General features: G+C 39.3%; 2 protein-coding genes, 1 long non-coding RNA gene and 1 pseudogene across 5 annotated transcripts; 1 reads left to right on the plus strand and 3 right to left on the minus strand.

The window, feature by feature from the left end:
* Positions 1 to 1,393: 1,393 nt before the first annotated feature.
* On the minus strand, positions 1,394 to 2,777 carry LOC148058958 (galactose-specific lectin nattectin-like; annotated as a pseudogene). The gene is made up of 7 exons (XR_015709494.1): positions 2,724 to 2,777; positions 2,592 to 2,654; positions 2,503 to 2,518; positions 2,340 to 2,422; positions 2,117 to 2,251; positions 1,593 to 1,704; positions 1,394 to 1,524 (listed from the first exon to the last, which is right to left on the minus strand). The product of XR_015709494.1 is annotated as a galactose-specific lectin nattectin-like (transcript).
* Positions 2,778 to 3,465: 688 nt separating this feature from the next.
* On the minus strand, positions 3,466 to 4,920 carry LOC148058959 (galactose-specific lectin nattectin-like). Its single transcript, XM_087782425.1, has 7 exons — positions 4,842 to 4,920; positions 4,716 to 4,778; positions 4,554 to 4,572; positions 4,379 to 4,473; positions 4,156 to 4,290; positions 3,665 to 3,776; positions 3,466 to 3,596 (listed from the first exon to the last, which is right to left on the minus strand). Exons 2-7 carry the CDS (start codon positions 4,776 to 4,778, stop codon positions 3,535 to 3,537), a joined length of 486 nt encoding a protein of 161 aa, XP_087638551.1. The 5' UTR covers positions 4,842 to 4,920; the 3' UTR covers positions 3,466 to 3,534.
* Positions 4,732 to 12,657, plus strand: LOC148058960 (uncharacterized). 2 transcript variants are annotated; one of them, XR_015709496.1, is made up of 6 exons: positions 4,732 to 4,805; positions 7,845 to 7,902; positions 11,556 to 11,627; positions 12,278 to 12,333; positions 12,394 to 12,450; positions 12,507 to 12,657. It is a non-coding gene; the product is annotated as an uncharacterized LOC148058960 (long non-coding RNA). The 2 variants fall into 2 exon arrangements; XR_015709495.1 differs by having other exon boundaries at positions 12,394 to 12,657.
* LOC148058961 (galactose-specific lectin nattectin-like) lies at positions 9,053 to 9,790 on the minus strand. The gene is made up of 4 exons (XM_087782430.1): positions 9,636 to 9,790; positions 9,440 to 9,574; positions 9,271 to 9,382; positions 9,053 to 9,209 (listed from the first exon to the last, which is right to left on the minus strand). Exons 1-4 carry the CDS (start codon positions 9,714 to 9,716, stop codon positions 9,148 to 9,150), a joined length of 390 nt encoding a protein of 129 aa, XP_087638556.1. The 5' UTR covers positions 9,717 to 9,790; the 3' UTR covers positions 9,053 to 9,147.
* Positions 12,658 to 13,209: the final 552 nt, after the last annotated feature.

The raw sequence follows: 13,209 nt of genomic DNA on the forward strand, positions 1-13,209 counted from the left end.
GTTGTTGCTGTGTTTGTCTCTATGTTGTCTTGACCTTTTAGAGTTTTTTAATTTGTATGTATTTTTAAACCGTGTTTTGCTTTTGAATGTTCAAGCGCTTTGTGACCCTGGTCTAGAACAGCTCAAATAAGACACATGGAAACTAAAACTTTTACTTACTTACTTAGTGAGTTCATATTTCTGAAGCCTCTTGTTCATGAGCTGGTTTGTTTCATTCTCATCTGGTCTTTCACATTAGTTTCACTAAAGTTGTATGTTTTTAAACATACATTTTTGTTCTGTATACATCACTCATGCACAACGGTTACTTTTAATCTACAATGACAATTTAAAGATGAGTTTTAAACTACAGAAATATATGTATATAAATATTGATTAAAAGGATCAAATAATAACCTGAAAACAAGTAGTTTTCAAACTGTTTTCCCTGGATTCAAACTATTAACGGCTAAAATCGCATCTGTTATTAAAACACTATTTCACTGAAGAGAATATTTGCTCGGTATTGATGTTCTTTAATTATTTAAAATGTTACATGATTCTGTCTTTTGCTATTTCTTATGATCATTGAAGTGATCATTACGTGTGTCATATGTTCCTTTATTATCATTCCTGAGTCACCTGAGCAGTATATTTCAGTCAAATCTTTGTTTTAATTCCAAATAAAGACCAGTTTAAATAAATGGCTCTGGTACAGAAGCAATTTAATAATTCAATATTTGATTTCACATGGAATATTTTAAGAATGAATTAATGGAGAAGATGGTTCAGCCAAAAAGACGAGGTCATTTTTTTAGTGAGATATCTGACACTTTTTTTTTTAATCATTTATGAGATTGTGGAACTTGTTTTATTGGTTTTAACTGCTCAGGTTTTGGTGCATAATGTAATTATTAATGTTCAAATCAAATTGTTCAATATTTTCTGCCTCATTGATCTTCTCCTCGTGCACTGACAGGATTTAAAGTTTGTTCAACGCAGCGTAATGAAACTTCAATAATAAGTAATAATAAAACTATATATTACCTGATACCTATCCGTTAAATCTTTGTTTTCATTCCAAATAAAGATGAGTTTAAATGAATACCTTTGGTACAGAAGCAATTTAATAATTCAATATTTTATTTAACGAGGAATATTTTTTATAATTTAGTAAATTATTTTCATGTTTGTCTTCAGGCTTATATATGTTCACTATATATGTTATATTCATATCAGGTACTTTAAAAGTAAGGATTGCAGCACCGTTAAAGGAAATAACTCTGAGATAATGTTTTTTTTTCTTCTTTCATTTTCTCTTTCTTGTCCACCTATAAAAAATAATTAAACTATTTTTTGATAATAGATCAAACCACTTGCATGTTCATCTGTTCAAATGTAAAAACAGACACGATTGACTTGCAGTAGGTTTTATTGTGGCACTACTAAGTGTAGCGTCTCAATGACGTGATCGTCGAGAGCCTCACAGACGTCTGGCGCACATGTACGGCTTCTTGTGGTAGCACTGGTGGTCATTGGGCTTGTCTGGAACGTTAGAACAACTGGTTAGAAATGCATCTTCGATTCGTTATATTAAAACTATTCACACTTACTGTTCCAGTTCAACTCCAGACAATTCTCAGTCCCTCCACCATTGCTGGGCTGACCCGGGCCACAGTAGGTAAAGTTGAACTTTGTACCATCAGTCCACATCCAGTTTCCCTCCTGTACCAAGAGTTCAAACACTCATTTCAAATCATCTTGTGTATCAAATGATCCATTTAACTAATCACTGTCAACGTTAGTCGTAAGTCCCAATTCTCAACTGTTTCTGATAATTGTTAAATCAGTATTTTTTTTATTTTGTTGAGCTTGAGTTGTTGGGTTGAAAACGATGGTCCGTCACAACCCGAAGATGACTTGGATACAGCAGAATGTTTATCACGAGAAGACGCTTCTTTCTCATGTGTGTATCGTTGGATCTGCCACAATAATGACATTTAAATTAAAAAATAAAAGGTTTATCAGAGATTATAGGTGACATTAGAGATTCATTTAACCAATTCATGACAGATTTTAAATAATAATCCCTCAATTTTTCAAACATTTTATCACTTGTTGTATGTATCGTAAAGACCTTGGCAATATCAAAGCCTCCAGTCCAGATGCGCTTGTTGACCCCAGTGATCATTCTGAGCATCCCCTCGATGTGACTCAGTTCTTCTTTGCTGTGGATGGAGACCAGGTTTCCACCGAGACCGATGCAGTTTCACTGGAGGAAAGACAGGATAGATAGACGGATGAATAGGTGGGAATAAAGTAGCATTTTAAAAACATAAAAATAATGTTTCAGTAAAGACCTCAGCGGTGGAAAAGTCTGCAGCTGTGTTGACGTAGTAGAAGCATCTGTCGTTGTATCGGCTCCAGCCATTGGGGCAGTTCTCTGGTTCATAGAGAAATATAATCCAACAATGAGTGGATCACTGCACTATCTAAAAAGATAATCTGGGTGAAGATACTAACCTTTTCCACAGTCAGCCTGTGAGATCAAAAAGAAAAGAAATACATTCGTAAGAAGAAATTGAGCTCACAATTGACTCTAATTCACTCACGTTTGCTCCAATCCACAGTCCTGCACTCAGGCAGATGATGGCGATGAGAGAGAGACCATTCATCTGCACCAGAGGACGAGAGTTTTTTAGGTGAGGATCTGTAACCCGTGAGAGACTGAGTGAGTGTCTTACCTTTGCTGTGATGATCAGGTGAATCTGCAGACAGTAATGAAGCTGTCGAGATGTTCATGGAGCTCTTACTTTTGACTTTTATACCTTTGTGTGTCTTTATTTTTGCTTCAGGTAACAGTGATGTGTCTTTGCCAGAAGCCAATGTTTTGTTTGATTAACTTAACTATCAGGATGTTCAGCTTCAAAGAAGCGTTTGACGATGAAATCCAAGGGACATATTTTATTATACATTAGTGCTGTGAGCAAGCATGGTTCTCAACCTTTTCCCAGGTTAAATACGTTCTCAATACTGAGGTCAGCTTCATATATTTTAGTTATACTGTATATATGTCAGGTGAGAAGAAACTAGAATACAAGAAACGTTTTCAGTTATTTCAAACTTATTTACATGATTCCACATGTGTTCGTTCATAGTTTTGATACATTGAAGACATTCATTGAGAACCTGTTATGTTAATAATCATGAAAAAAAAAAAGCATTGAATGAGAAGGTGTGTCCAAACCTTTAGCCTCTACTTGTCCTGTTTTAAAACTCTCGCACTTTGAGATTTGTTGACCAAATGTACTTTACAAATAAAATCTAATATTATTATAAAAAGTTCAACTTTTTTTTTATTTAGCACTTGTCAGTCTTCACATTTTGGTCTTTCTTGTCTATCTATACATTTCCATTAAACTATTTTTAAGTAATAGATTAAACCACTTATATGTTCATCAGTTCAAATGTAAAAAACAGACACGATTGACTTGCAGTAGGTTTTATTGTGGCACTACTAAGTGTAGCGTCTCAATGACGTGATCGTCGAGAGCCTCACAGATCTCTGGCGCACATGTACGGCTTCTTGTTGTAGCACTGGTGGTCATTGGGCTTGTCTGGAACGTTAGAACAACTGGTTAGAAATGCATCTTCGATTCGTTATATTAAAACTATTCACACTTACTGTTCCAGTTCAACTCCAGACAATTCTCAGTCCCTCCACCATTGCTGGGCTGACCCGGGCCCCAGTAGTTAAAGTTGAACTTTGTACCATCAGTCCACATCCAGTTTCCCTCCTGTACCAAGAGTTCAAACACTCATTTCAAATTTAGCTTGTGTATCAAATGATCCATTTAACTAATCACTGTCAACATTAGTCGTAAGTCCCAATTCTCAACTGTTTCTGATAATTGTTAAATGAGTAGTTTTTTGTCTTCTCGAGCTTGAGTTGTCGGGTTGAAAACTATGGTCCGTCACAACCCGAAGATGACTTGGATACAGCAGAATGTTTATCACTAGAGATGCCACAATAATGGCATTTAAATGAAAAAATAAAAGGTTTATCAGAGATTATATGTGACATTAGAGATTAATTTAATCATTCATGACCGATTTTAAATAATAATCCCTCAATTTTTCAAACATTTTAGCACTTGTTGTATGTATCGTAAAGACCTTGACAGAATCAAAGCCTCCAGTCCAGATGCGCTTGTTGACCCCAGTGATCGTTCTGAGCATCCCCTCGATGTGACTCAGTTCTTCTTTGCTGTGGATGGAGACCAGGTTTCCACCGAGACCGATGCAGTTTGACTGGAGGAAAGACAGGATAGATAGACGGATGAATAGGTGGGAATAAAGTAGCATTTTAAAAACAGAAAAATAATGTTTCAATAAAAACCTCAGCGGTGGAAAAGTCTGCAGCTGTGTTGGCGTAGTAGAAGCATCTGTCGTTGTATTGGCTCCAGCCATTGGGGCAGTTCTTACAGCAGTTCCCTGGTTCATACAGAAATATAATCCAGCAAAAGGTGGATCACTACACTATCTTAAAAGATAATCTGGGTAAAGATACTAACCTTTTCCACAACAGTCAGCCTGTGAGATCAAAAAGAAAAGAAATACATTCATAAGTTTGATCAATCAACAGGCAGTCAAGTCAATTTGGTTTCTTAAAGACGGAGCTTTAGCTTCATCTTCCCAAAAGAAATGGAGCTCACTATTGACTCCAATTCACTCACGTTTGCTCCAATCCACAGTCCACCACTCAGGCAGATGATGGCGATGAGAGAGAGACCGTTCATCTGCACCAGAGGACAAGAGTTTTTTAGGTGAGTAACCCGTGAGAGACTGAGTGAGTGTCTTACCTTTGCTGTGATGATCAGGTGAATCTGCAGACAGTAATGAAGCTGTCGAGATGTTCATGGAGCTCTTTCTTTTGACTTTTATACCTTCATGTTTCTTTATTTTGCTTCAGGTAACAGTGATGTGTTTTTGTCAGAAGCAAATGTTTTGTTTGATTAACTTAACCTTCAGGATGTTCAGCTTCAAAGAAGCGTTTGACGATGAAATCCAAGGGACATATTTTATTATACATTAGTGCTGTGAGCGAACATGGTTGGGTTAGCATGGTTCTCCACCTTTTCCCTGGTTAAATACGTTCTCGTATATACTTAAAAGATCAAGAGAACACCAAGACATACACAGGAGTCACAGAGTATCAAGGAAAAGCATGAATAAAAATGTCTTAAAATGTTTCTTGAAGGAGTCAGTAGATCATCAAACACAGAGATGGTTCCAAAGCTTAGGAGCAACAGTCTGGAAGGATTTCTCTCCTCTGGTCCTTAAACCGTGTGTGAGGAACCATCAGTAGATTCTGATCCACAAACCTCAGAGCCCGAGCTGGGGTGTAAGTCTGGATCAGATCACTGATGGAAGGTCTGACCATGAATAGATCTGAGAGTAAGAACCAGAATTTTAAAGTTGATCCTGAAATTAACTGGCAGCCAGTGAAGAGTTTTAAGGATCAGAGAAATGTAAGTTCTTCTACTTGAGCGGCTCAGAATTCTTGCTGCAGAGTTTTGTATCAACTGCAGGCGAGACAGATCCTTCTTGTTAAGACATGAAACAAACTGTTGCAATAGTCCAGCCGCTAAGACACAAACGCATGGATTATAAGCTCCAGATCAAGTTGTGACAACATTTTCCTAAGTTTAGAGATTTTTCTCAGTTGAAACAGTTTCTGGTCAGTTTCTACAGTGTTGAATTAGTGACATGTCTTTGTCAAATACAACACCCAGGTTTCTCAGGCTCAGTTTGACAGACTGACCTAAGTCACCCAAGTACTGACTCAACCCTGGAACCTTATCATCAGGAGCAATAACCAGAGTTTCAGTTTTGTCCACATTCAGCTGCAAAGTGTTTTCACTCATTGTTTAATTTCTAGCAAACAATTGACTAAGTTCAGCCTCTGGAGCTCAGTTGGATCAAAAGAGCAGTAGAGCTGGATGTCATCAGCAAAAATGTTGTAAGAAACATCAGGAAATATCTGAATGATTTTACCCAGGGGAATCAAGAACAGCAAAAACAATATAGGACCAGAACAGAACCTTGAGGGACTCCACGCAACAGATGATTCAGACCTCATTTGATTGGCAGATACACTAAAACTGCCCAGAAAGGTATGACGAGAACCATTGTAACACAGACCCAGACAGTCCCAGTTCATCCCTCAGTCTTCTCAGCAGGATCTGGTGATCAACTGTGTGAAAGGCTGAGGACAGATCCAACAGAACCAGAACAGTGTATTGACCCGAGTCAGCCGACATCATGATGTCACTGGACATTTTCAGTAAAACCGTCTCCGTAGAGTGATGTTTACCGAAGCCAGACTGAAACTTTGGGAAAAACCCCTTTGGAAAAGGAGAGGTTCACCATATCGTTGACCGAGTGGCCAATTACATCAAATACTTTGATAAAAAGCCTACAAGAAAGGATGTCGTCTGAGCAAGAGGAGGGTTTCATCTTGTTCACCAGAGCTGAAATATCAGCCAGAGATACAGCACTGAAGGAAGACCACAAGGAGGTGACAAGCTCAGTGACAGCAGGGGTTCCACACAAAGGGAGAGAGATTTTCTCTTTGATCTGTTTAATTTTGTCAATGAAAAATCTCAACAATGCATTGCTGTCAGCTTCACAGAAGACAGGCGTGATTTGAGGAGCAGGAGACACCAGAGAATTGTCCTGTCAAACGACACTTTGGGGTTTTTCTTATTTGCTGCTACCAGTTTTCTGATCTAATCAGATCTGGCAGTTTTCACCATCTCATTGTAAGAAGACATCAGATCCCTGAGGTAAAGTCTGTGCACCTCAAGTTTAGTGGAATTCCAGAGACGCTCAGTCTTTCAACAAAGGCTCTTCAGACTCAGGAGATCTTCATTTGTCCAAGGGCACCATTTCTTCTGAATTTTCAAGTTCAATTTAACAGGTGCCACTTGATCCAGTATTTCAACACAATGATTGTGAAACTGAACCAAACTGTCCACGTTAAGGCAGTCATCAAAGGAAAGAGGGCCAAACATAGCAGGAAAACATGTTGCTCAAAATGAAAGGCTTCTGTTAAAGTTAAAAATTCTTTAGCAGAGCAAGATGTGATGTCATCAACATGAAGATTAAAGTCTCCAAGAATAAGAACAGATTCCATTTGAATAATGGAAGATAAGAAGTCACTAAAGTTGTCTTCACCTGGAACCTAATCAATAAATGCTACACTTTAAAAACTTGATTTTAACTTTTCTTTATGTCGCAATAATATTTTATTTGTTTCTCGTGCTTCACAGGACGCGGGGCCGTAATACTACATTTTACCACTTGGTTAAAATAGAAGTTGTTGCACCTTCGTTAGTTAAAAAAATGTATGTCGAGTTTTCTTTATCATTTGATTGGCAAGTTCTGTCGACATGTCAGAGGCAGTGATGTGAGTCAGCAAATTGTGAGTCAGTCTATCATCATCAAACCTGCGTGTTACTTCCTTCAACAAGAGAACATCTTGAGCATCTACAATGTTATTGAAAACAATGATTTTATTCAACACAGATTGAAAACATTCTTCTTGCATTGATGACCTTCATAGTTCAGGGATCTTCATGCGACTCTTCAAACCCTTCAATCCACAGGAATCATTGTTTCCAGCGCGACACTCACTTACAACTGTGTGTGGAGGAAGAGATGTTGAAAAACATCCAATATTATTCGTAGAAACAGACGATTCTAGTTGTGCTGACCTCGATCTTGACAACATTCTGCCTGTGAAATGTAACATTTCAATTCAGTAAAACATTTTTGATTGGCTTACGTTTGCCTCATTTCAGAGTCGCCTGGTGGAACACGGGAACACTGGAGTCCTGACGACGTCCGAGTCGCACAACTGTGAGTGTCACTTTAAAGTCCCTAAAACTCTTTCATATTGAAATATGCATTTTCTAATTAAATATATATTTAATATATAAAAATGGCTCTCTTGACAGAGGTGAAAAGAGAAAAAGGAATCATTTGCATATCCAAGTGAACAAGTAGTATTCAGGATTTAAACTACAAACCCTGGACAGCTGCTACGTTGATTTTATTGCTTTTAGTCCAAAAAAAAGTTTGAGTTCGATTATATTTGTTGCGCGTGGAACTGGTGACCCTGCTGTAGAGTCACTGGCTGTCAATCAAGTGAATTTGAACATCTTCTGTAGCTGAAACGATATTTATCAGTCCATGGAGGAATTAACTCAAAAAGAAAAACATTTTTATGTTTATCATCTTAGGCAATATTTGAACACACATGATCGAAGGTCTTATTTTACCTTACTTTTACTCCCTCTGGTGTTCAACTGTGAGAGTTACATGTCATTCACAGAGAAACCATCAGGCTGTTGCAAAAAATTCAAGTAATTTGTACAAAGAAGTCTTATTGAATTCAGATTTTTCCTCGTAGATAAAGTGAATAAATGGGAAGTCTGTCCAATATGGTTGAAATGTAACCAAATGAATTCTGTTTTTATGGGGTTCTTCTGCCCCCGTCATTTGATGACGCCCCCCGTCCCCACTAAACCTTCTATTTTATAAATGAGTAACTTCTTAAAAGTGGACTTTATCATTTCCTTCTTATTTAATTGAGTATTTAGTCTTCCTCGGAAGAAAATGAATTAAATTTAAATTGATAAAATGAATGATTCTCCTTTTAAGTATAATTAATTAAACATTTTAATTTATCTATAGTAAAATAAAAGAGTGCTATTTTTATGATGTCATGGGATCTTTTTTTTATATTTTGTCCTGTCAGTTGTTTGATATGTAAGGGTCGTGACTAAACAAAATGTGGCCCCATTATCTGACCCTTACACCCATATCTGGGTCAAGGTCAACAACCTCCCTGGCTTCTATAAATACATATGCAGTAATGGAGGTCGTTGACTTTGACCCAGATACAGCACAAGGAATACACAAACACATTTGCTTTTAGGAAGGGATAAAATAATGAAAATGCTCAAGAAAATCCTGTTGGTCTGATCCACAACACAAAGAGTCGGAGATGCCTTGAATCTTTATTCACTCGACAGCAGATTGGATCTAAGAGTGATGTCTTCGTGGCGAGACGGTGACACCAGCGCGCTGCTGCTCAACTTCCTACAAGTTTTTGGAACAAATGAACGGCTTGACGTTCTTGCAGCCTCCGTCGTTGGCTTTTTCTGGAAGACGAAAGGTTTTGGTGAGAAACAAAAACTCACCTCGACCTAAAGAAAGACTCACTGTAGTAGTTGAGCTCCATGCAGTGTTCCACGTTTCCACCGTTGGTGGGCTCTCCGGGTCCCCACACGGTGAAATCCCACTTGGAACCGTCGGTCCACATCCAGTTGCCCTCCTGCGGCGCAGATGTTCGTGAGGCTCCCCGGACCATCTACCCTCGAGTTCGGCTCACCTTGGGAATGTCGTAGCCTCCGGTCCAAACGCGTGTGTCCTTCCCGGTGATGGTTCTGATGGCCTTAAGGAGGAACTGGTACTCCGCCTCGTTGTGGAAGGACATGAGATTCCCACCGGCTGCTACACACGCGATCTGAAACGCCGAGATGTGTTTGTAAAAGTCGGAAATGTCAAACGCTGACGCGGCACTTCACCTCAGAATCTGCCCATTCTTTAGCGTCCGACATGTAAAGAAAACAGCGATCCTCGAACTGCATCCATCCGTTGGGACACATCTTCTTCGGACAACCTTCGAGGAGAAGACGGAGAGTGAGAAACCACAAATTATTGTATCGACGGCGGGAACTTGAGCCACGAACCATCTGCAGCCTGTTGAGATAAAAACAAACGTTAACGTGATGAAAGGAAAAGCGATGGAAAGGTGCGACTCACGGCTCCGAGCCAGAGTCCACTGGCGAGGCACATGCAGGCGATGAAGGAGAGACTAGAAGCCATCTGCTGAGGTGGAGAGATGATCAGTAAAAGAAAGGGATGAAATGAAGGTTTGAATCCCACCTTGGGGGGTTTCTCACGGACCAATTCAGAGTCTCGTCTGAGCAATGAGCTCTGCAGCGACACGAGGTCTACATATACCGTCTGGGCTGTTGGCAGCAGGTCCTGTTGAACCCGCGTTCAAAGTGGAGTCTGTCAATGTCTGGAGGACATCCGGGGACGCTTGTTTGATCAGGTAGTGTTGGATGGGTGGATTCGGCTCTTTGTTTGCACTGAGGAGGTGACTTGGTTCATTTAAAGATGCACGTTAATCTAAAGAGACAAGTTTTTTTAAAGCAGAACCAATCCGTGTTTTTTATCTGATATAAGTTCTTTAAAGTCCTGAACAATGATAGTAGAATGATTTATTTCATTGAGATATTCATGGACGGCTTATGTTAGTTGTTGCTTTAAATAGAGGGTCAGAGGTTTTAATAAAATATTTATTATTTATTATTAAACAAGGGTTGAAATACCAAAAAAAAAACAAGGGTAAAAGAGGATCAACGCGAGGTTTAACCCGATGAGACAAGATGGTTTGAACTTTTCAACTCCTGAACCGTTTAGGTCTGTGAAGGATCCAACTGGCTGCGAACTCAACTCCTTCATGTGAGTCAATCTTGATCTTGGCCACAATACAGAAGATAATTTCATCTGTCGAATATTAATTCAATTAATCAGTCTAAGGAGATGGATTCCTTTTTTTTCTCCCTCATTTTGATCATCAAAAAGTCATTTTCACATCATGAATCTCATTATTCACATACAAAAAACGGGTCAAACATTTACGGATCATCTTCGGGCTCAGTCGTGCCTGCGTCTCTAATTCTGTTAGATTTACACGCCGGTGAAATCACGTTAATACCGACTTGATGGTGCATTCAAGAGCTGGGAAAGTGTAGGAAAAACTAGCTCATCGCTGGAATTCATATGAGGGGATTAGTTTAAAAAAAAACATGTTCAATAAATTTACAACGAGGTGATGAATGACCCTTGAATTGCATCACATGATGTCAAAACACAGGAAATACAAAGTTCCCTGAATGCATCACTTAGAACCTGCAGGTCTGCAGTCGCTCACATTATTATTATTATTCATATCGTCTTTTATTCTATTTTTAATAAACGTTTTTTATATCAACTTGTTTATATAGAACTGGTTTCCTTTTTGTTCATTTCAAACTATGTTCACGTAAATGTTTCAAATAAATGGAGTAACAACCGATTTCGTTTTAAGATTTACTTTTGTCATCAGAAGTATTTTTCCCTTTTTTTTGCCTTTTATTAAAAACATCTTTTCATGATTTTTGCAAAAATGTTCCATTTAATTAATCACAAAAACATGTTTCAGGTCATTTAACTCCAACATCTCCTGAACGCAACCTTTTATCCCACAACTGTATTCTACACGTGAAGAGACGAAATGTTCGTTTAACGTGGTTCTGTCAAAAGTGGTGCAACACCGCCATCTGGTGGCGAAACATTGCGTTTCCGATTTAGCCTTTTATCGATTTCTTAAAAGAAAAAGACTAAAACTTTGTATTGTTTAAATCCTGAATGTTTTCTGTGTGTTTTCTCAACAGTGATCTCGCAGATCTGTTCCTGTGATGCTGCTCTGAGGCTCCTGAAGACACGACTGCACTGACGCAACTAAGGTCAGTGACTACGTTTTGTGTTGTGTTTTGAGATTTAAAAAACATTGGTTCGCTTCCAGGTCGAGTCAACTCGTGACCTTTCTGTGTGTAGTTCGTATGTTCACCCCGTGTCGCGTGGGTTTACTCCGGGCACTCCGGTTTCCTCCCACAGTCCAGAAACACACAGAGGTTGATTGAGAACTTTCATAGGTCCATAGGTATGAGTGTGTGAATGTTTGTGTCCTGAGATGGACTGGCATCCTGTCCAGGGTGTCCCCTGCCTCTCACCCTATGATACTGGGATAGACTCCAGAATGTTGTTTTACGTTCTTCGTTTTATTACATTTTAATAATAATCATAAATAAATTATTTTTCCACCATATTATTGTGTCTAAATACACTTTCAAATAACATGCATTTGAAAATAAAACGAAGCATTTCAAACTGAAATACGTTTAAGGACCAGCAGGTGGCAGTAGATATCTTGAACACGAAGAGAAGAAGTTGGTTCCTCGTCCAATTATCAACATTTACTTCAAGGTTATTTCGCTCATAGACGCCTGTGATCACGTGACCTTCTTGGCAGGAGACAAAGTATGTTCATGGAAGACGCTTCAAACTTTTAATTTCCTTTTGTGTTGATGTGTAATCATCACGTCTCTCTGTGCAGCTGCTGACCTGATCCACACCTGAAGGTCATGAGATCATGGCTCGCTAACACCACCTGTGAGTGTCTTCAGTCGTCCATCAACTCTGGTTTGGTCCTAATGTCTCCTTCCTGGACAGGAGAAGGTGAGCGAGGACATGATGGAGAAGCAGGCCGTGGACTTCAGGAACGTCTTGGTGAGGATCAGCTGCTCTGACCTTTGACCTGCAGAGTTGTGACGTCTGTTCTCCAGCACAGGAGCGTCTGAAGCTACATGGAGAACCTGAGGAGTCTTCACGCTGTTCTTCAACTTCCTGGACGACAGGAAGTGGTTCAACAAAGATCAAGTCTCCCTCACTGACTTGATCTTTGTCGAAGCACTTCCTGTGGCGGAGGGAGGGATATAGAGGGCGCCGCAGAGGGGGGAAGAGAAACAAATTGTTTATGCCATGTTTTCAGATGCAAAATAAAAGTATAACCTCCTCCTTTTGTTCTCCTCATCTTTCGGGGGAGGACACGGCCCTACTACCCCGGATTCGCGCCCGGTCTGGTTTGCTCCAGCTCCCTGAGTGAAGGGTGGGATTCGAACCCTGAGCTTGTGAGGCTCAGAGAACCGCCAGTCGGTTGATCTCACCACTACACTAGATCACCTTCACAGCTAATATTTTCGTTTTGTTTTATTTGACCTTCACTCTTGTAAATCTGAGTTAAAAATCATAGGGAAGTGCTGGGTCTTGAACCCAAGACCTGTGGATGTCCATGCAGAGAGTTCAACCACTACACTATATCAGCTTCACACTCAAATGTTTTCGTTTTGTTTTATTTGACCTTCATTCTTGTAAATCTCAGTTAAAATCTCAAGACAAAATAAACTTCTGGGTGTTGAACCCAAGACCTGTGGATGTCTATGCAGAGATCCAACCACTACACTATATCAGCTTCACACTCAAATGTTT

The sequence above is a fragment of the Callionymus lyra genome, chromosome 19 (genome assembly GCF_982586985.1).
Source record: "Callionymus lyra chromosome 19, fCalLyr1.hap1.1, whole genome shotgun sequence".
Taxonomy (NCBI): domain Eukaryota; kingdom Metazoa; phylum Chordata; class Actinopteri; order Syngnathiformes; family Callionymidae; genus Callionymus; species Callionymus lyra.